The 21,440-nt window shown below is 40.7% G+C and overlaps 1 protein-coding gene across 2 annotated transcripts in view; it reads right to left on the reverse strand.

The window, feature by feature from the left end:
• UPF2 (UPF2 regulator of nonsense mediated mRNA decay) overlaps window positions 1–19,368 on the reverse strand; it is a 70,935-nt gene extending 51,567 nt beyond the window's left edge. For both annotated transcript variants that reach the window (XM_068401696.1, XM_068401697.1), the window contains exons 1-6: window positions 19,262–19,368; window positions 13,002–13,381; window positions 11,153–11,932; window positions 5,903–6,063; window positions 4,694–4,891; window positions 3,343–3,492 (exon numbers count right to left, since the gene is read on the reverse strand). In XM_068401696.1, coding sequence (XP_068257797.1) covers window positions 3,343–3,492; window positions 4,694–4,891; window positions 5,903–6,063; window positions 11,153–11,932; window positions 13,002–13,363 — 1,651 coding nt within the window. In that variant the 5' untranslated portion in view covers window positions 13,364–13,381; window positions 19,262–19,368. The remainder of the gene's footprint in view (window positions 1–3,342; window positions 3,493–4,693; window positions 4,892–5,902; window positions 6,064–11,152; window positions 11,933–13,001; window positions 13,382–19,261) is intronic.
• Window positions 19,369–21,440: the final 2,072 nt, after the last annotated feature.

Below are 21,440 nucleotides of genomic sequence, written 5' to 3' on the forward strand. Positions count from 1 at the left end.
CCAAGACGGCCACCGACCCTCACGTCTCCCACTAGTCCTTCTCTGTTCACAAACAACAGGTCAAGCAGGGCCCCTCCTCTACTGGGCTCATTTACCACCTGCATGAGGGAGTTGTCCTCCACACATTCGAGGAACCTCCTAGATTGCTGGAAATACAACATGGCAGAGAGGAAGCAGACATCTGGCAAGTTGAAGTCGCCCACGAGTACAAGGGCCGGCGACTGGGCGGCTTCTGACAGCCACTTGTAAAACGCCATGTCCGCCTGCTCATCCTGGTTGGGTGGTCTATAACAGACTCCCACCGTAATGTCTGCCCTGCCGACCTTCCCCCTGATCTTCACCCACAAACATTCAACCTTGTCATCCTCATCATCTTCCTCAATTTCGACACAGTGCAAGCACTCCCTAACATACAGCGCTACCTCACCGCCTCTCCTGCTTCGCCTGTCCCTCTTAAAGAGCTTATAGCCATCCATAGCTGCACTCCAGTCATGCGAGTCATCCCACCACGTTTCTGTGATGGCAACCACATCATAACCTTCCTGCTGTACAGTGGCCTCTAGCTCTTCCTGTTTGTTGCCCATATTGCGTGCACTGGTGTAAACACACTTCAGCTGGGCTAGCGGCCTTGCCCCCAACACAGGCCTGTCACCCCTAGGTTCATTTGCAGTTGCCCTGGTCTTATCCCCCTCCCCCATCGAACCTAGTTTAAAGACCTCTTGATCAGCCCTGCCAACTTCTGGGCCATAACCCTTTTCCCCTTCTGACTCAGCTGTTCCCTATCCGGCATAAGCAGGCCCGGTGCCATGAAAGCCACCCCATGGTCAAAGAACCCAAAATCCCACCTACAGCACCAGTCTCTTAGCCACGTATTAATCTGTTGTATTTTCATAGTCCTTTCCCTATTTTCACCTAACACTGAAGGAATTGAGGAGAATATAACCTGTGCACCTACCCCCTTCACCAAATGCCTCAGGGCCCTGAAATCCCCTTTGATTGCCCTGGGACTTCTCCCTTCAATCTCATCCCTACCCACCTGGAATACTAATAGTGGGTAGTAGTCAGAGGGCCTCACCAGTTCAGGAATCCTCCTGGCAACATCCCTTACCCGAGCCCCAGGGAGGCAGCAGACTTCCCTGTGAGTTGGGTCTGGCCTGCATATGGGGCCCTCCGTTCCCCTTAGCAGGGAGTCACCTATAACAATTACTTTTCTTTTCTCCCTTTTGGAGCTGGTTGCAACCCTCTTGGTTGCTTCTGTTTACGTAGCCCCTTAGAAGGTCCTTCACCTGGATTCGTGTCTTCCTGACGCTCAGGAAGATGCTCAGGTTCCAGCACCTCATACCTATTCTGCAGGGGTACACGGGGAGGGGAGGAAGGTCGGGATGGGATTTGCCTACCACCCCGAGCAGGGACCTGCCTCCATTCCCCCCCATCCCCTAAGTCTCCTCCTGCTCCTTGTGGAGGAGGAAGAGGATCCTCTTCCCGGGGAGCAATAGGCCCGTCCGTATTCCCCAGGGCAGGCAGGCAACAGCACTGCCCGCCAACCTCTTCCTGGGATGCTCTTGTGCTCCTTAACCTTTCCATCTCCTCCTTGAGTTGTGCCACCAAGGAGATCAGTTCGTTGACCTGTTCACACCTCACACAGGTGAGGTCTCCGTTACCCTCGAGTGCCAGTGCCAGGCTCTGGCACTCCCTGCAGCCTGACACCTGCACCTCCGCATGCTTCCGCGGCAGGCTATCTAGCAGGCTATAACCAATCCAGAACGAACTGCTCTTTTTCCTTTTGATTCCAAGAGAACATCTATGTGTACCTCCCTTACAGAGCGCTGGAACCAAGCTCTTCACTGTTTTGTTTGAGATCTGACCAGAGGATAACAACTCACTAAAGGTGAACGTCCTGCAATTAAAACTTAACATCTAAACCAGCTTAATCAGCTGACGACTACTCAGAGAAGAATATAAATGGAAGGGAAAATTTATTCCAAAGAGGGTATGGCTTTTTCCAACCTGTCTGGGTAAAGAAAGGAAAAACCTGAAGAAATATTACATAGAATTATCGTGACAATTTTCCTTTCAGAAGGAGTCTGAAACAGTCTCACTCTGGAGCTGCCCCATTTCTTTGAATTTGTGAGGTGTCACAGACCAGCACTGTCCCAAGATTAATTTCAGCTCAACTAACTTTAGGTACACAAGAGAGTCACCCAATTTAAAGACCCATATACCCTAACCCATCCCTATTGTCAGATGAGAGACTGGCACTCTGAGGAGCTGTTCAAGCTACTCAACACCCAAACTCACAGATCCATGCATCAGCTTGGTTAGATGAACCCACGCTTTAAACACCAATACAGTGTCTTTGCCAGGGCCTGAACTTCTTTGGTTTGATGTGAACTCTACGGGGTGAAGTTTTGGCTTTCACTTCTGAGCTTTTAAAGGCCGATGCAGTTTCAAGCAAGGGGATGATTAGATTATAAATTCACTAGATCAGGTAGGATTTTCACTTTTAAGCCAAAGAATCTCCAGCCAGTGGACTCTAGACGTGATTTTTTTTCCCCACATTCTAGACACAGAACAAGTTTCCTGCTTCAGAAATGAAAGAAAAGAATCTGCATTGGTCCTTGGAAATCCAAAGCAGCAAAACCAATGTGTCTTACAAACTGAGTTCTAAGAAAACATCTCATTTGCTCATCTGTGAATTTGGCTCTTAACACCTGATGTTGCTTTTCCCACTGTTCAGTACCACTGAAAGAAGAACTTGTAAATAGTAAGAGAAATTCTTAAGAAACATTTTGCTGCTGTTTCACCTAATAAAACTAACACAGTTAGGTATTCACAGGTGCCATTTGTAGCCCTTTATGCATAATTAGAGGTTAGAATTCTTAAATTCTGCTGTATAAAGCTGTACCATCAAAAGAAAAATCTTTAACAATTAACAAGGTGGAAAGGCAGAGCTGAATCTTAGATTTTAAGAGAAGTTAAAAAAATGAAAATATTTTGTTAGTACCCTAGTACATTTTATGAGAAAATCATTCATGCACTGAAGTCTACATATTTCTTTCTAGTCACTTTTCAGAGAACTGCATTCATATTTTACTATTTTTAAAAGCTATATGAAGGACTCTAGCAACTTTCACTACATAAATCCCCATATAATACTTCCCACTGGTATCTGAATGTCTTGTTACAAACGCATTTTTGACCACAATCGTAACAGTTTCTAGCTACTGAAGTTTCATAAACAAACAGTTCTCCCTGAAGTCCCTCTATTTACTGACTAAAAACCATCAAGCTCAAAAAAAAAACAGGCAACAACAATGAATTCCTAAAGCCAATTCTTTTTACCTTGTTCATCAAGAAGCTTTTTTGTAAGATCTTCTGCCTCATCTCCACAGTCTAACTCCAGGGGATCATCATTAATATCCAAGTTCTCCAGCTCCAACTCCAAGTCTTCACTCCCAGGTGCTTCCTTATTATCTTTGGCATCTTTTGAATCTATGTAAAAGTTAAGTAGAAATAATAAATTATTAAATACACACAATCATGGTTAGAATACAGGAAGACTCGCATTGCTAAACTTGTCTCTAGCTTGTATTTGTCTTGGACAACAACACTGGTCCAGCATAGTGTCCATCTCTTGGAAAAATTGCTATCTACATTTTACTATGCTTTTAGGCCTCCTTCAAGCCTCATTTACAGACTATGCTTCATTAAAAAAAAAAATCAAGGCAAATAACCTTATTAAAATACTTAAATTTTTCAAACAAAAATGTGACAACTAAACAGTGTACACATCATATGGAAACAGTAGACTCACAAAGCAAGAAACCTGTTGAGAATCACAAGACTAATTCAGTTTGGAATGGACCTTGGTGAACTCTCTAGTTCAACCTTCTGCTCAAAGTGGATGAGCACTGTATTCATACCAGATTTCTCATGGATTTTTTCCAGTTGTCCTGAAAAAATCTCTTAAGGCAGAGATTCCAGTCTCCCTGGGCAAGAGATGCTCCAACACCTAATCATCCTCACAGGGAAATTTCAGAATTTAGAAATCAAAGAAGGCCATGAGCTATAAAGTTGAAATACCATTAATACTCAACACTGACCTACTGTACCTGTATTAGAAAACCATGTAGCCTGTGTTTTGTTGGCATTTCCTCAATGCTGAAACACCGCTCTTATCCAAACGTGCATCTTCTGTTACACTTTGAGCCACTGATGGTGCGTGTCATTTTTACCCCATTATAACTAGAGTTTACCAATGCCTGGTTGTGAACCTAGGGCTGCGTCAGAAGTGAGAAAACATCCAGGCCTTTTAATCTACTGGAATTTTATACTGAGACAGCTACCATAAACAGTTCAGTGGAAAAAACAGAATGAACACTAATAGCTTTCAAAGAAGGTAAACTTTCAGGTTTCTCACAGAAAAGTTAACATTTACTCACATTGTTTAATCTCCAATTATTGAATGGAATTTTAAATTTAAAATATTAAAATGCATTTACTTTTTTTCCTTCCTTAAATACCATACCCAGACAAAATCCCTATCCCACATAGTTTCTTCCCTAAAAATTCATCCAAACCGGTGTACTGTCCTCATCACCACAAATTACTTCATTAGACACTCCTTACTTCCATCAAATTTGCGTACCTGTTGGACAAGATACATTAAAAAATACTCATCTAAGCATTCTACCTCTTGATTCATCTTTGCCGGAGTCCTTGCTCTGGGAACATTTTTCATTATCTTTAAACAAAATTGCTGGCACAAAAGCCTTTAAGTCGATGAGATTCTCATAGAAGTTTCTAGCATCTTCGTCTTCCCAAATACCTCCCTCCAGGTCATATTCTCCAGGCTTTCCTGGTGTGAAAATATCAATACCAGGTCCATGTTCTGCAAAAACAGTGAAACCATAAGGAAGTTATTTACATAAATTTCTAAGGCACCTTTAAAGCTTAAAAAATACTTCTAGAAACATATTAACCTATTAATTACTACCACTGTTTTCACTTAAATATTGCAACGTATACTTTAAAGTGCTTTTAACAACCCAATCTTAATATTAGATATATCAATACGTTATCTTAAATTTGTAAATTTGACATTGATAGAAAACAGACAGTATCAGAGTGAAAGTCGAATCAAGTCAAATCAAGCAGCACGTTATAACTTTCCTTTCTAATAACACATAACAGACTTTAACCACATTAGCATAAAAAGTACTAGCTTTGAGTATGATGAACCATACCTCATTGTATTTTAAGAACAGAAGTTTAAAAAGAATAATTTTAAATTTAAAAGCATTCAAGAAAATCAGCTTTTTAAGCTCAAGATCACTTCAGACAAAAGGTACACTCATTATTTCAACAACGTATCTAAATCTAAAATTTCAGATTCATTAAGGCATTGAATAGCTCTGCCAGTTAAATGCTGTACTTCTCAGGTCAGAGAGCCACCTAGTGACTTATCTGGCTTGACAATATGTTCCTGCTCATAAGATCATCACCCAAAATATAATTCAAACCCATTTTTGAACAATATCATATTTTAAAACTCTAACATATAGTTATTTAAATATTAAAAAATGCATTATATTAAATGGAAAGGATTAGGATAAAAACATTTTTATTCTTCAATTTAGTCCTATATTACCTGAAACAAATCTAGAGATATTATTTAAGTTACTGTAACTACACAGCATACACAATAGTCACGGTTACATGTTAGGTTTAATTACTTTAGTAAAAAAACATGTATTATTCATTTGTTGATATTCTTAAGGGAGAAAGCCTAAATAAAAAGCAATCAATGGAAAGAACACATCAATAAGAGGGTTTGGTTAGCTTCCCCACCACATCCAAGACAAGTCCAGATTCTGTTTACTTGCTTTAGAAGATGGCCTACCCTCAGGTGTTGGTTTCTCCTGGGGAAGGTCAGGCATATTTTCATCCAGAAGATCAGCTAGAGATTGAGAATTTGCCAACAGCTTCTGATAGGACATTGCAAATTCCTCATATTGCTTGTGTCGATCTTCACTCAGCTCTCCTTTGGAGTGAAGAATGCGCCTACAAAAATCAAAGTTACAGTAAGATGGCATTTTTTCTTAAAATATATTTGAGCTGTGCTGAACCACTACCAGTTTGTCTGAGCAAAGCTAACCTTCCCTCTTCGAAGGAACTGTGAGAATTCTAGTTTAGACCGCAAGAGCAAAAATTTGAGCAACACTCTTTTTTTCCAAACAACCATACTGAATTACTGACTCCAATATCATTGAGGGTAGTACAGTCAGAGAAGCTCTAGCTTCAATGTCCAAAGAGAAAGGCTATTTTTTTTGCCATGATTATCCTGTAACAGTCCTGCACTATGAAAAGACTTTCGTAGTAAATTAAAACATTCAACTTACATGAGAGTTGAATAATATTTGCTTTGCATCTGTAACAACACATTTCCACGTTATTCGAATTATTACATGGGCAATCATCACCAGGACGCTCAAAAAAGGTTGCACATTAAAACCAGGCCATAAGTTTTCCAACAAACCAAGTTATTTCAAGGCTATCAGTCCAAATTAAGAGCAGTTATATTTGTTTTTTCACTTGCTCTTTGTTTTCTTCTATGAAACTATTGACACTTATTTTAAGTTCTCATTTTTAAATTAAATCTGTTGTCAAAAGCAAATTGCATTTGAAGGAACATAAACAGTTTCAGGATTACATGCATAACAGAACAACTCAGTTTTCTTACCAATTAACTACAATTAAGGCCTAACAATTTATCAACTATTGCTCAACACCATACACCAACTTAAAAACAGTCTCACTAGTTTTCAAGGAGTAGACAACACAGTTCAGAAGTGTTACCCATTACATATTTTTTCATTTTGCCAGTCTTCCTGATCTACTTTCAAAGTCACATAAAACTTTGCATAATCTGACGAGACCAGATCTTCCCTACAGAAACATGCAATCTAGCATGGACTAAAACAAAGACCACTTAGGCCTTGTATGCTTTCTGAAAGACAAGATGGTTTAGATAGCGATCACTTCATCAAATCACACAGTAAATACTAGGAATGCAAGCTGCACATGTGTCTTTCATTTCAGAAAGACAAATCTTTGTTTCATTTTCAAAAGATTCCCTTTTACTCCCTGTTTCATTTGGTTGCTCTGATTCATTTTAACGACACATTTTAAGAAATTGAAGATATCTAAAATTATTATTTTGGAAAACACCAAAATCTGATGTTAACATTATAAAATTTTATAAAGTAACACACAGCTTTTCTTCATATACATGCTCTTGTATTTTCTCATTTAATTTCTAACATACTTTCTCAATTAATTTCTAACGTAAAAATTGGAAAAAAAAAAATTCCTCAAGTCCTTTGAAAGCTCTTAGATTAAAGCAATTTTGATAAATATCAGCAAGTTACGATCTATTTAGTTTAATTTATTAGTTAAAAACAACCAAAAAGTACACTGCTTGATTGTGATAGGGTGTTACACAACTTATGAAGTCAAATTCCAAAAAGGAGTATAAATAACAGAAACCTCTGACAGAGTCCCTACATAAGCCAGAAACATAAAACATATTGGATTAAAAAAAAAATATGAAGAACTTTCAGTAGTTTGAACCAAATATACAGAACAAGGTAATCTCTGCTAGCACAAAGTTTGCCACAGAAGACTGATGAAAGACTATCAATCCTTGATTTTTGGGTTGACTAAGAATAAACTGGTTGCTCATGAGCAATGTTTAGTTTGTCCCCAACTTGAGCTCCTGAGAAGTGCACTTTCCCATCTGTGGCATGATCCACTCTGCTTAAATAGTTCTTATATGGATGAGGGACATGTCAGTTCTTTACCAGTAAGGAACACTTCAGGCTGGCTGAGCTGTTTGAGGGGGCTACTCCAGCAAAGACACAAAGAGGCTCAGATCAGACATGGACTTCCAAGGGGAAGCTGACAGAATAAGCTTGCCTAGAAATCTTCCAATCTGTTTTACAGTAGCTTGAATAATTCTAGGAACATTGGACTGACTAGCGGTAACCACTGACAATGCACCCTGCACTGAGATGAAAGCATCAGAAAATAAAGTTTGAAATAAGGTGTGAATGCCATAATTCCCAAAGCAGGTTGCATCACTACATTATCATTAGGCTTTTATTAAGCATTAAGTATATAATCATGGTCTTGCCAAAAGACCCAAACATTTTATGGCACAAAAATTCTAAAACAGTTTAAGCAATGTAAGTGAGGGATATCAATCTTGGCTTTTTTCAGTTCCAGGTTAATTGCAAAACAGAAGTCATCTTTGTACACAACACATTCACAGGGCAAGTAACAAAGGGCAAGAAGCAGTAATGCTAGAAAAAGTTCTGTTTCTTGATCCTCTTACAAAAACACACCTTATGACAGGTATTACCTGCTCCTGCGAAGTAGAGCAAGAAAAATTAACAAATTAAATAACCAGTCTATTTCTAAAGTGCAGTTTAGTTTGTATTTAGAAAACATGATAAATGCCAATTCATAGCCTTTCCATGGAGACAGCTATCCATTAGGTACATATTTTAAGTTTAAAATATACCAGCAGCCTCATAAACATGAGCACTGAAGCCCTGTACTATTATTAAAAAAAAAAAGCAGAGTGCTGTAACACAGTACAAGAGTTTCAGTTCTGTTTCAGTTCCCAGAAGACAAGTGTTAACAAATTCAAGCAAGCTAAGCTAAGCAAACTTTAAAAAGCACAATTCATTTCTGAATACAATTAAATGTCCAGCATACAGTACTTCTCTTACTTTATGTCTCTTCAGAATTTCACAAAGTGCCACAACACAACTTCATCAGATCTTAAAAACACCCTGAATTTAGACAAAATATGTTTCTTCCATCTCTAACGCTCAGTTCTGAAAACTCAAATTAGAATTTGGGCATCAAGTTGTTTCCTTCCAATGACACAGCCTGCACAGATTTTGCTGTGCCCTTAGCCGTGTAACCCAATGACCATCAGGTTCTGTTGTCAAAGTGTAACTCGAGGTAGTTTTCCTAATTGTCTGCTTGCAGAAACCCTTGTGTCTAATAATGCTTTAATTTTATTTAAATGATTCAGCAGGTAACACAATATTAAAGCACTGTTAAGGTTAGTATATTAATTTTCAATTAACTCAACCAGTCTGTACAGGTTATTTCACAGTCACTCTCCTGACACAGATAAATTCAAGAGATATTTACCTGACAAAATATCATAACCTAAACATATGACACTGTTGATGCACAAAAGGGAACAGTTTGCTCCCTGTTCACTTCACCAGTTCCGGAGTAACAGTGGGAATAAAAGCTCTTGCTATCAGCAAAGTGGATCAGGTTTCAAACATACAGAGAACCGGTTTTTCCAATAGGATTACTCCCCTTTGTTTTTTTTTAAAAAAAAACAAAAACAAAACCAAACACAAACAAAACAAAAAACCCACCAACACCCCATCACAACAATCAATTTTCAGAAAGCCAGAGTTTAAGATTTCTGTAGTATTCACAGACTTCTCACCAGGCAAGTTTCTGTCTTTGACCTCATGCCTTGCCCAATCACAGTACGCAAATACCAAGTATGTCTCTTGTTACAGACACGTTACAAGCAAATAAAATTAAGCAGGGAAGTTTTTTGATATCTTGTACCTTTGACAAAACTTATTCCCCTGCTTATTTTCAAGCAGCTAAAATAAACACCCAGAAGTTCAGAGAGAGATAAATAATAGAATTATCTTCATCCAGCGATAAACTATACTTCTTCACGTTCCTTCCCCAAAACAAAACTTTGTCCCCAAGTTCATAGGGACAATTCAGATGAGGTGCATAGAGGTCTCTAGTCTGATCTACTCAAAGCAGGCTCAATGATGAGATTGGACCAGGCTGCCCAGGGCTCGATCCAGTCATTTTTATTCAGCTGTGCAAGTAAACATTAAAGTATATTTCCCTGCCCCAGATCACTCACATTCTTTCTTCTTCATGGTTTCTTAACATTCTTCGTATCTCTTGGAATTTTTTTTCACTTTAGTTCCTATCACACAGACTTTTCAACATTCACTCATTGAAATCTCAGTCAGAACCAACATGCCCAGAACCAATTATAATTGTGAAAGTATAAAAGTTTATATTCATTAACTTTAAAAAAATAACAACTAAGTCAATAACACACTGCAAAGTAATAAGGTACTTGTAGAAATAACAGTAGGTCAAAAGTCAGTTTATGGTCCTGTGAAATACACCACTTAGCCGACCAAGACCGGATAGGACTGCAGCACAACAGATCCAAGTTTAAAGCCTTGGTTTGGGAACATCAAATTTTAATGTGTTCCAAGCACACATCTGGCTCTGGACTGATGTTCAGCCATTTAATTGAAACCTGTGCCTACACACAGTAACGCGTTAATTTCTATCTGCTTGGAGTACTTCCAACAGGATTTAAGAATGACCATGTTTTAAGACCAGCAGCTGGGTTTAGGCTGGCTCCAATAATGACAATACAGGTTGCTTTAAAGAAAAGCAAACAATTATTTAACAATGTGGTCACTGCAGAAATTAAATTATTCAGCTCAGAAGTGTGCATATTCATACCCTTCAATATTAGTATTTCATACAGATATTTAATAGGATTTGAATCAAATTGTCTATATCCTCCAACATTTTAACATATAAAATTTGCCCACATTAAAGTGTAAGGGATACCTTGTTAACCCAACTTAATTTTTCCTCCATACCCGTACATGAAAAAAAGTAAACAAGCCAAAGCCATTGTGGCATATGCTCTGTTAGATATGGGTGGGTGGAAAGGGAGAAATCAAATTGTGCCAACTGGAAAAGGACAGTACCAGCTGCAAAAGAAGCATTACTCTCAAGCTGCTAAGAGAGCATCACCAAACTACTAGAGTTAAGAGAATTGAAGCTAAAGGTCAACCTCCATTTTCTTTAAAAGATATTAAAAAAAGTCTGTTTAGTTTTTGCTTTTTAAGTATTCAGAGCAAATTTAGAACTTATTTTAGATGTATTGCAGAATACACTTATCTCCTACACACTGCTAACAGACTTTGAAACAAATCTAGGCATTTCATAAATAAACTATTTTTTTCTCCATAAATAAAAAGCAACATTTAAATGTCACCTGTTTTGTCTTTCAATATTTTGTAGCTCCCTGTGGTCCCTTTTCAGGTGTTTGGTCAAAGACGTAAAGTATTCCTTCAACAAATTCTGGAAGGGCTGTTGTTTCTCTGGGCTAATTATCTCACTAGGAGGAAAGCTCAAGTTAAACTTCTCTGCAACAGTTTTTACTTTCCTTGGTACCAAACCAGCAATATCATCTCCACAGTGCCGACAAAAGCTGATAACCACAGAAACATGAGTATGGGATTCTCGATCAGCGTTAATAATATTTTTAAGCTGCTCATAGATTAAAGACAGACCTTCTTTGTCAGTGAAAATCCCAACTATTGTCAATTCTGCAATGAAACGCAAATCAGTTCTTAACTTGGTAATGTTGGGAGTCTTCTCTTCTTTCCTTGCTTCAAAATGTTTTTTCCAAGCCTGAAGTAACGAAGGAGCAAAATCAGCATAGCGCTGGTGAAAGAGGGAACACAAGTGCACAGCGCAGTTCACATCCGATATTTTCAGTTTGGCTTCCACAATAGAAGCTACTGCTTCTGCAATGTATTTGCTTAAATTCAGGCTATTAAAGTCATGGGACAAGGAGTCCCTTTGCTGCTCTGTAATGGTTTTTAGCTTCTTAACGAAAGCTGTGTTCTTCTTCAGACTGGAATCTAGTCTGCTGAAGAAGTTTTCCTCGGGGCGATTGTCCGGTGCATTCTGGTTTTTGCTGCGAAGTTCTTTTCTTGCCTGATGGCGCTCCCAAGCCTCCTGATGGAGCTGATGGGCTTCCTCTTTTTCTCTAGGAGAAATAAAAATCAGTAATTTTTGTTACAGAACCTTACTTTCAGGTTAACAGCTCAAAGGAAAAAAAAAAAAACACCACACTCATAGTTGGAAACTCTCCAGTAGTTGTAAACACAATTTCCCCTTAATACTCTATTTTTAAATATTTAACAAGTTAATCCTAGAAGGCTAAAGCATCTGCTTCATAAACTACTGTTTAATTTTTTTGCTGCAAAAGGCAAGTACTACTTGTTACAAAATGAAATTTCTCAAATATTTCTATGCAGAACATGTTAATCCCAACAGACTTAGAAAATATAAAGATAAAACTCCATTTACTCCAGACGGAGATGAAGTTCTTACAGAAGAGGACAACCACCTTTCAACAGGCTACTATATTACACAGTTAAGAGAAATCTTTTATTCCCAGACTACTGAAATTACACAAAAAAATTTAAATATGTGAAATACATCTGTCTCAGCTAGAATTCAACTATGACATTGCCTCGGTCTTAGAAAGTGACATATTTCAAACACAAGAATGTCAGAATCTTAGCTTTATTGGTGTAGAGATGCTATCTTCAACACTGTAGTACCTTTTGATAACATCCTAAGAAACACTGTCTTGGTAATATCACGTATTAAACTGCAGGTTACATTCTGTGTTTGCCATCCGGGCATGTACTGTCACTGATTAAAAGAAATTACAGCCATCCTTCACAGTAGATTTGATCTTGTTATGGTCTGTGGACCTGTTAGAGCCTATATTCCCAATTTTATGACACTAACACTTCTCCATCTTAAAAGAAACTGTGCTTCTTTATTCAAGTATAATTGTGCATTACATGGTCATCACATGGAGAACGCTATCAAAAATCCCATATTAGAGACTAAAGTAGAGGTTACAGGTGAAAACTCAAAACTATATAGAACTCAAAGCATACTCAGCTACCCATGTAAAATTTATAACACTACGTACAACTTACTACAAGTAACTCAAACAGTTCAGTTTTATAATTCTGCCCACAATCCCAACAGGAGGACTACAGCATTTGGCACAATTAAATCATTAAAAGACAACTTACTTCAGTTGAGCAGCTGCTTCTTCTTGTTTCTTTTTCTCTTCCTCCTCTTGTTTCTTTTTCTCTTCTTCTTCAAGTTTCTTTTTTTCTTCTTCTTCTTTCTTCTTTTGTTCTTCTTCTGCCTTTACTTTATCCTCTTCTTTTTTCTTCCGCTCCTTATCTTCCTTTTTTCTTTTATCCTCTTCCAGTTTTTTCTTTTTATCTTCAGGAACCTTTAAAGTCTCTCTCTTCATGCCAACCTTGACATCTTCTTTTGGCTTCTCCCTGGTGCTCACTGGTCGCCTTTCACCAAATTCTTTTTCTTTATTATTTAACGGAGATTCTTTTTCTTCCATATTTGCTGGCTTTTTGCGCTCAGCTGGCATTGTGTTACCCAGGCAAGTCTGCAGAATCACAGGAAAATAAGTACTTTTAACTTGTTGATATATTAAAGTTACTTTCACAGCCCACCCATGCTTAATTCTTAAGTGAGTATGTAACTTAGTTCTTAACTAAGTGAGATAACTCACAAATGCCTGACTCATCAGAATAAAATGCAGGTTTAAGATAAGTTTGCTTGAATTAAGGAATGGACCTAACAACAGGTAAAAAGTAATCATTTTGTTACAGTGTTACGCTGCGCGGTTGTCTTCAGCATGAATTGTGAAGTAAAAGCACTTGAAGTTTCTGCAACTTGAGGAATACAAGATCTTGCAAAATAAACAGAAATCCATCTGAAAAAAAAATCCAAGACTGATGAAAGCAAAGTACCCCAACTTAAAAATGAATAAAAATATTTGATTCATCAGCAACCACCTGCACCTCACTGACCTTTCTACACATCTCCTAAGAATGCTCCTCCTTCCACTACCTCTACTTAGAATCACCGGATAATGCAGGTTAGATGGGACCTCAAGTGGTTCAACCTCCTGCTCAAAGCAGGGTCAACTACAAGGTCAGACAAGATCGCTCTAAGCTCCAGTCTTGAAAACTGCCAAGGAAGGGGACTGCACCTCTCCAGCCAACCTGCTCCAATGCCTGACTGTCCTCATTGTGAAAAAGCAACATCCTGTTCCCCTCTTTCCTCGCCTCTCCCAAGATTCCCCCAGTCATCTCAAGCACTCTTCCCTATAGCACAAGTCCCAGCTGGAAGAGCATGCTGTGCTGACTAGGGCGTATGCACAAACCTCCCGGCCAGCAAAACAAATGGAAATGATAGCGGAAAGGCTGCAATTGTCAAGGTTTATCAAAGGCTCCAATTCGTATCTCTTTCTGCTCAACCAATATTTTTCTGGGGACTTGTCAGAACTTTAGCATCTTTGGGGTTATAATAATAAAAAAGAGTATAATAATAATGGAAATAATTAAATATATACAAAACCAAGATCGAGCTCCCCCAGTGTCGGTCACGTCCCCACCGGCACTCCAGGGTGGGCTCCGGGAAGGCCCAGACCAGGCCCAGCAATGGACAGGAACTGGATTCAGGGATGCGTGGATCAGGATCGGGGGCAGCAGGAAATCAGACAGAGTCCTCTTCGGACGCCAGCCATAGCAGAAGGGGGCGAGAAGAGGCGAGACCCTCGTGATCCCCCCGCTTCATACCGAGAATGACGTGTATGGGATGGAATACCTTCGTTGGTCAATTTTGGGTCAGCTGCCCTGTCCGCTCCTCCCTGCAGGTGCGACCCCCCTTCGGCTCTTCACTCGTAAGCAGTGAGGAATTCAGCAGTGACCTTGGTTTCTCTAAGACTAAGTACAGCAAGAGCCTTTCTGCACAACATCCCTACCGGTGCCTCAGCGGTAACTACAAACTTCGAGCATTATCGGTCCTAGAAGCATACACTGTCTGCAAAACATGCAGTTCCTTTCAGGAAGTGCAGTTACTTAAGAAGCAACTTAGCTGAAAGTAAAAATCACTGCAAGGAAAATTGGTCTGTTTTAGGCCAAACCAGGACACTAGTCCTCTAAGCTTTAGTTTCATTTGGCTAAGGATCCAAAAGATAACAAATACTGAACAAAAAAGGATATAATCACAAAATAATTCAGATCGGAAGGAAACTCTGGATGTCATCTAGTTCACTCCCTTGCTCAAAAGCAAGTCAAATCAGATCAGGGACTTGGCTAGCTAAGTTTTGAGTATCTCCAAGGATGGAAATGCAATGGCTCCCTCTGGGCCTCTGTTCCAGTACCCGAATAATCACACTGCGAAAAAGCTTTTTTTCTTAGAACAGAGAATCTACAACTGGATGCAGTGTCCAGATGTGGTCTTGTAGATACCAAATAGAGGGGAAGACTCACCTTCCTCAACCTGCTGGATGAGTCTTGGTACTACAGTCTAGAATGTACCTGGCCTTAATGCAGGGGCATTCTGCTGACTCATATCCAGGATCAGACAGGGCCAGACAGGGCTGAAAGAGGCACTTAGAACCACCTAAGCCTTATTTACTTCAGACTAAATTAATTTCTTAAAACAAAAAATAATTTTCACATATTTACACGCTTCAAGTTAAATGCATATATAGGCAGGACTGCTGGGACATGATTACAGGTGATATCTCCTAAATAACCACCACTTAGTTTTTATTAGCAACACCAGTTTGATTCCCAATTGCCACTCCTACTTTTGCCTTTCTAACATTTTACTCGGACTGGATGATGAAAATATGCTAGATTCATGTATTTCCTGCATCTACTCAACAAAATGGATGAGACACTTGGATTCCAAACTAATGCAGAGTGTTTCTATTATTTTAAACTACTTTGAAAGATATTTATAAATAAGACAGCACATTAAAGAAAATCTCTCTTTCTAACTGAGTACCCCACATTCCCTCCCCCACTCCCAAACCAGAACATGACAGATTAATATACTGACTATCCCACATGGAACACTGCATTACAGTTTTTAAGATGTTTGTCCAGTCTTCTGAAGAAAAAATTGCTTGCAAAAATTCACAGTATATTCAGATATGGGCAGAGACAACTTACCAGTGGAGAACCTACTCAGGACCTGGCCTCTTTGACAGCAATTGGCAACAGCACCAATGACGAAATGTTTCTGACACTGATTTATGGAAGTGAGACAAATCAAATCAGCACTGCTTAAACAAGTACTAGCGAATTTGGCTCCCTAATGCATGTCTACAACTAAAAGGTTTCACAGCTCAACATCTCAGAACTACTTGGATTTCAGAAACATTCATCTACGTAATCTTAAAACTGTTTTATTATTAAATCAGTATTTAACCAAGGCAGAGGGGAAATCAACAAAACCCAAACAACTAAGCAGCTCCCCAAACCCCTTCATATTAAAGGTCTGAATTAATTTTTCCAACTCTGTAGGCCAGTTAAGTGGGACCTGTTCCTCACAGATCCATCTGGGATATGCAAATCTTTTACATGTTCTCTTTCAAATTCAACAATGGTTTATTCAACAAAACCTGTTTATTACTCTTTTCTCACCACGAATTCACACTGGAAATTCCATCAGTTTGAGACATCTAAACTCTCTCTCTCACCATTTTTAACAAAAGGGGGTTGAAAGGGAAGCTTTTAGCATTTAAACATCACCTAATATCTTACTAGTAAGATTAGGTCCATTAAAACATTGCATGAGACTCTCCAATAATTGCATTAAAATGTTTTTCACCAAGAAGTCTATTAAACAAAAAAAATAGAGTAACACATTCAGTTAAAAAAAAAAAAAGTAATGTTAGATTCTGAAAGATAATAAATTTGGAGCTAATTTTAAACAGAAAACATTGGGAGAAAAGGGCTGATTAAAGAAATGCTGGAAAGACACACCACAATTTCAACACTCTGGCTTTTATCTTTGTCCCCCCACCTGTTGTTAGTAGGGTAATTCAGTTACAATTGCAGGGGGGGAAAAAAAACAAAACAATACCCAGCTACACATGGAACACTGAACAACATGGTCACTTACCAAAATCATTGCACTACTCAAACTCTTACTGATTTTAGGAACTCAGAATTTTGTTTTAAAGACATTTGCTTGCATAAAAACAAAACAGAGAAGATGGGATAAAAAGAATAGGGACAGAGCATAATCGGGTACATTGTGATTTCGACCACAAGGCAGTATTATCCCAACAATCTAGCTTATAATAGATTCCTGTCCTGTATTACAGAATATGTATGTTACAATACTCCTGACTACCTGCTACGTGTATAGCACCTTATCTCACAAACCCTTCCGATCGCACTGCCAGTGCACTTATGTCTGCCAACCACTGACCGCAGGAGGTGGTCAGTGCGGTCGCTGCCTCCAAGCTATACACAGACTGATCCACCAGTCAGTACACGAGCGCCAGCTAACAGCACACACAAAACACAACTGTCCACTGAGCGTATGCTGCAGCCCTTCCCTCAGCAAGAATGTTAATTTAGACCTCGTTACTTCTTCTCAGCTGCCAGTTATCACAAGATCTGTAGAAAGTTTATATCTTTGGAACATCTGCCTAATTTGACTGAAACTGGCTGAAAGGTTCACAAGTTGTGGGAAGCAGAGAAAAATGGAAACAGGCAGCAGGCTCCCCTGGTTCTCATTTCCACAGGCAATAAGGCTGAAGATACACAGTTTGGTCCAGATGAAGGGAATGGTAAGGAAGCACTATGACAAATTTAATCATTAAGAAAACTTCTATTTGATACCTGATGTTAATGTGAATGTACTGATGAAAAGGCAAGATAATGCCATGAACTTCATAAGACAATAGATAGGAAGAACTGGCACTCACAGCTGAAAATTAGAAAGGATGTAGAAGACAGATACAAGACAAGCGTTCCATGTGCCTTTGGACTCTTGGCAGTCCATTTCTGTAGTGACATTTAGATGCTTTAACACTTTATTTTCTTAGTTTCACCTCTCACAGATGCTATTTTTCCAGAGAAAATGATTTCTCTTAATTTTTCACTATTTGACCTACCTTAACTCAATCTTAGTTAAGAATTTTTTTTATTGTACCTGAATTTCTACTTAGTTTTTTTTCATACCAAACTCAGAATTTGAAAAATTGGGTTCATGGTACTCTGGGCTCAGAAACTTAAAAACTAGGTCTTGAAATACACAGGCAACATTTAAGAGACAGCATCTATGTATGTACTCTCAAGGAAAAGAAAGATATATAAAAAGTATTCAGCGCCATTAATGTAGTCACCATTCAGAATAAAAGGATAAATATCAACACCTTGGCCCGATATGCTTGAATCGTCTCAAACCAATAAAAGCAACCAATTGTCACAGACTGCAGTACCATGAACTAGAATATCAATCCTTGAAAACACAGGTATGGGGGGAGAAGAAATACAGCTTTATTAAACTAAGAATATTGAGAGTTTTCACGTTCTTTTTTACTGCTACTGGAAATTAAATTGATCACAAACATTCCTTTATGCAGCTACTCTATTACAAAAGAGATAAGGAAGAATGTAGGCAAGATGTCCCACTTCCGCCCTGTAGAAAAATCTCAAGGAGCAACAAAAACTTCTTCATCACTAGAAATCACACCACTTGAAAATTAAAAGTTTCAAGAATTCAAATGCAATTAAGGTTTCTCTTAAAGTAAGGGAAGGAACATAAGAAAAATACTACGTTCAATCAGAAGAAAATAAACTTAGCCACAAGTTTTGAAAGATGAGATGCAGTGCAAGACAGGAAATTATAGAGCAGAGAAAGAAGCCCTTCCTGCACACTGGCAGGGAAGGCAGGCCTGCCTAACCAGCCGGGCAGTTTTACTTTCGATTCCATAGGTCTCAGAGAAAGTGTTTTGCTGTCAGATCTGCAGAAACACGCTTTTCACTGAGGGGGGCGGGGAAAAAAGCCTACGGACAAGTCACTAAATATACGCGGAGCAAAACACTTTCAGCTACCACCCCTCCTCGCTTCCTCCAGGACGCCCCTAGACATGTCAGCCCACGCACGCAGGCTCCCCCCCAGCCCAGCCACCTCCTCGGGCTCTGCCTTCCGCGCTCGCACCGCAAGCCGGAGAAAAAACAGCCACCTGCCCCTCTCCCTGCCACCGCCTCCCCGTGCCCTGCAGGCACCTCACCCCGGCCCTTCCTGCTCCTCACGCCCGCGGCCCGGGACGCCTCAGCCCCGAGGAACCCTCCCTCCCCCGCGCCGCCTCCGCTAGGCCCCTGCGCCCTCCCACCACCTCCCCCCGGACCCTCTTCCCCACACAGCTCCCCACCCTCCAAGCCGCACGGCGTCCCCGCCCCTCCCCAAGCGGCCGGTGCCCCCGGTGCCCCCGCCGCCCCCCCGCTACCTGCGCCCGGTGCGGACATGGGCCCGGCCTCACGGGCACCGCCAACTCCGCCCGCCGCGGCCCCCTCCCCGCCGCGCGAGGCCCCCTCGCTCTTCTGCTCCCCTCACGACGCCCGCCGCGCTCCCTGCCGGGGCGCCCGCCGCGCTGCCTGACCGACAGCGCCGCCCCGACCCAGCCCGCGGCGCCCGTCCCGCGACGCCCGGGAACGAAAGGAAGGGCGGCGGCTCCTAACCGCGCCGTCGCCGCGGCTCCGACCGGCTCGGCGAGCGGCGCTTCCCGACGGGCGGGGGTCAGGCAGCGCGGAGGGCATCCCCGGGCGGGGTCCTGACGGCGGGCGGCCTTGCTCGGGTTACCGGGCGGCTGCGGAGGCGGAAGTGGCTGAGGGAGGGGGGGGGGGGGGGGGGGGTTGGTGGCGGCGGCCCTTCCAGCGGGAGGGGGAATGGGCCCCGAACGGCGCTTCCTTGGGGGCCCCCAGCACACGATTCGCCTTGTGGGGCGACACTGCCGTGACGTGTCGTTTGTCGTGAAACGTCGCGTCACGCTGGTCGTCACGTGAAGGGTGGCCTTCTAGAGGGGACGGTGCGGCGGCCGTACCGCACGGGTGGGCACCCGGCACGGCGCTGTGTGATCTGTTCAGCTGCCACCGTGATAAAATACCAGGAATAATAGCGGCATAGTATCAAGTTATTACATAATTGATGATGTAATGGATGTTGTCTGTTGTGTTTTGCGGTCCAAATCTGCTGTCTCGGCTTCGTCCTGGCCTGTATGTATTCTTGGCTGGACATCCGAAGGCATTTTACAATGGTAAATTTAGTTGCACAAAACTTCCCAGTTTATCTGAAATGCTCCCGATCTGCGCGCCTGGCCATGGTGTCAGATCTTGGACAAGCCTAAAGTCGCCCAAGCTGAAAAAAGCTGGCACAATCCAGAATTTCAGAGTGTGAATCTGGTATTTCTTTTACATTTAGACTCCAGATTCTGACAGAAGCTTTTCCTTAGATATGGGAAAGTGTTTACACCTCTGTAGAGTTACAATGAGCACACACAAATACTTGGCCACCACAGCAGGCACAGTCCTGGGTGAGCGTGATGAGATTATTCAGCTGTTAAAAGCCACCTTTTATTCAGAGGCAAGAGTCAGCCCAAATATAAGGCTCTGTTTACTGATGCGGAGTTTTAGACATCCTCTGCCAACTGGTACAGGACTAGGCAGGGTTTTTTATTTCCAGGAAAGAGCTCTCCTCCCTGTTTAACTTCATTGCTCATTTCGCAGGCACATCTAAAAATCTCTTTCTGGCGAAGTTTCAAAGGACGAAGTCCTGCTTGTTATTTACACAGATCATTCAAGTGTCCGTGCTACACAAAGATTACTTTTACTTGCCAAAATATCTTGAGTTACCAGGTTAATTAAACTGATTGACTAGAGTGGAGAAGATCCATGTGCTAAACACAGGAAAAAAGGGGTTAAACGGGGAGGGTAACTCCTTGTTAGTGTTGGCGTTTTATTTGCCAAAAGCACCAATCCTGCAGCCTGTCAACGGATTACTGAATTACTCTTTTTTTGGACTGGTTTGAAAAGGTGGACTCAGCATTATATTAGGCTTAAGTATCAGTTTCAGTAGCATTATGTCACAAAATGTTGGCTTATTTTCTTTTGAAGCATATTGCTACCTTTTCTAACATGAATAAAATGCACCATTACTACAATTCTGAAAGGAAACAAAAGCTCCTTCTGTATTTATACCACATTCCCACACAGCTACGACAACATTGGAACTATCTTTTGTAAAGACCGTGCAAGTAAATCTCATTTTCCCTTTGATAGCTTGGAAAGCTTTTCCTTATGAAGTACCTGTTTCATTGGTGGCTACTTACATACTGATCAAGTTTTCCTACTAACTTACCAAAAAGAGAGCCAGGTAGATCTCATTTCCTGACTCTCAGATATAAAGCATGTCTTTCAGTTTTTTTAATTCCTGAAGCTCTTCATCCCAACTTTTTCAATGTTTCCTCAATTACTGGCACCAAACACGTACACAGTATTCAGAGAGGAATCACAGTTGTGCCAAATACTGGCCTAATGCAGAATCCGTAGGTGTACTCGGTATTTCCTTGTAGCCAAATCCAGAAAATTATCTTTTTTGCCAAGCAAGACGATATACATATAACTTTTTCA

This window comes from Nyctibius grandis, chromosome 5, assembly GCF_013368605.1.
Source record: "Nyctibius grandis isolate bNycGra1 chromosome 5, bNycGra1.pri, whole genome shotgun sequence".
In the NCBI taxonomy this organism is placed as follows: domain Eukaryota; kingdom Metazoa; phylum Chordata; class Aves; order Nyctibiiformes; family Nyctibiidae; genus Nyctibius; species Nyctibius grandis.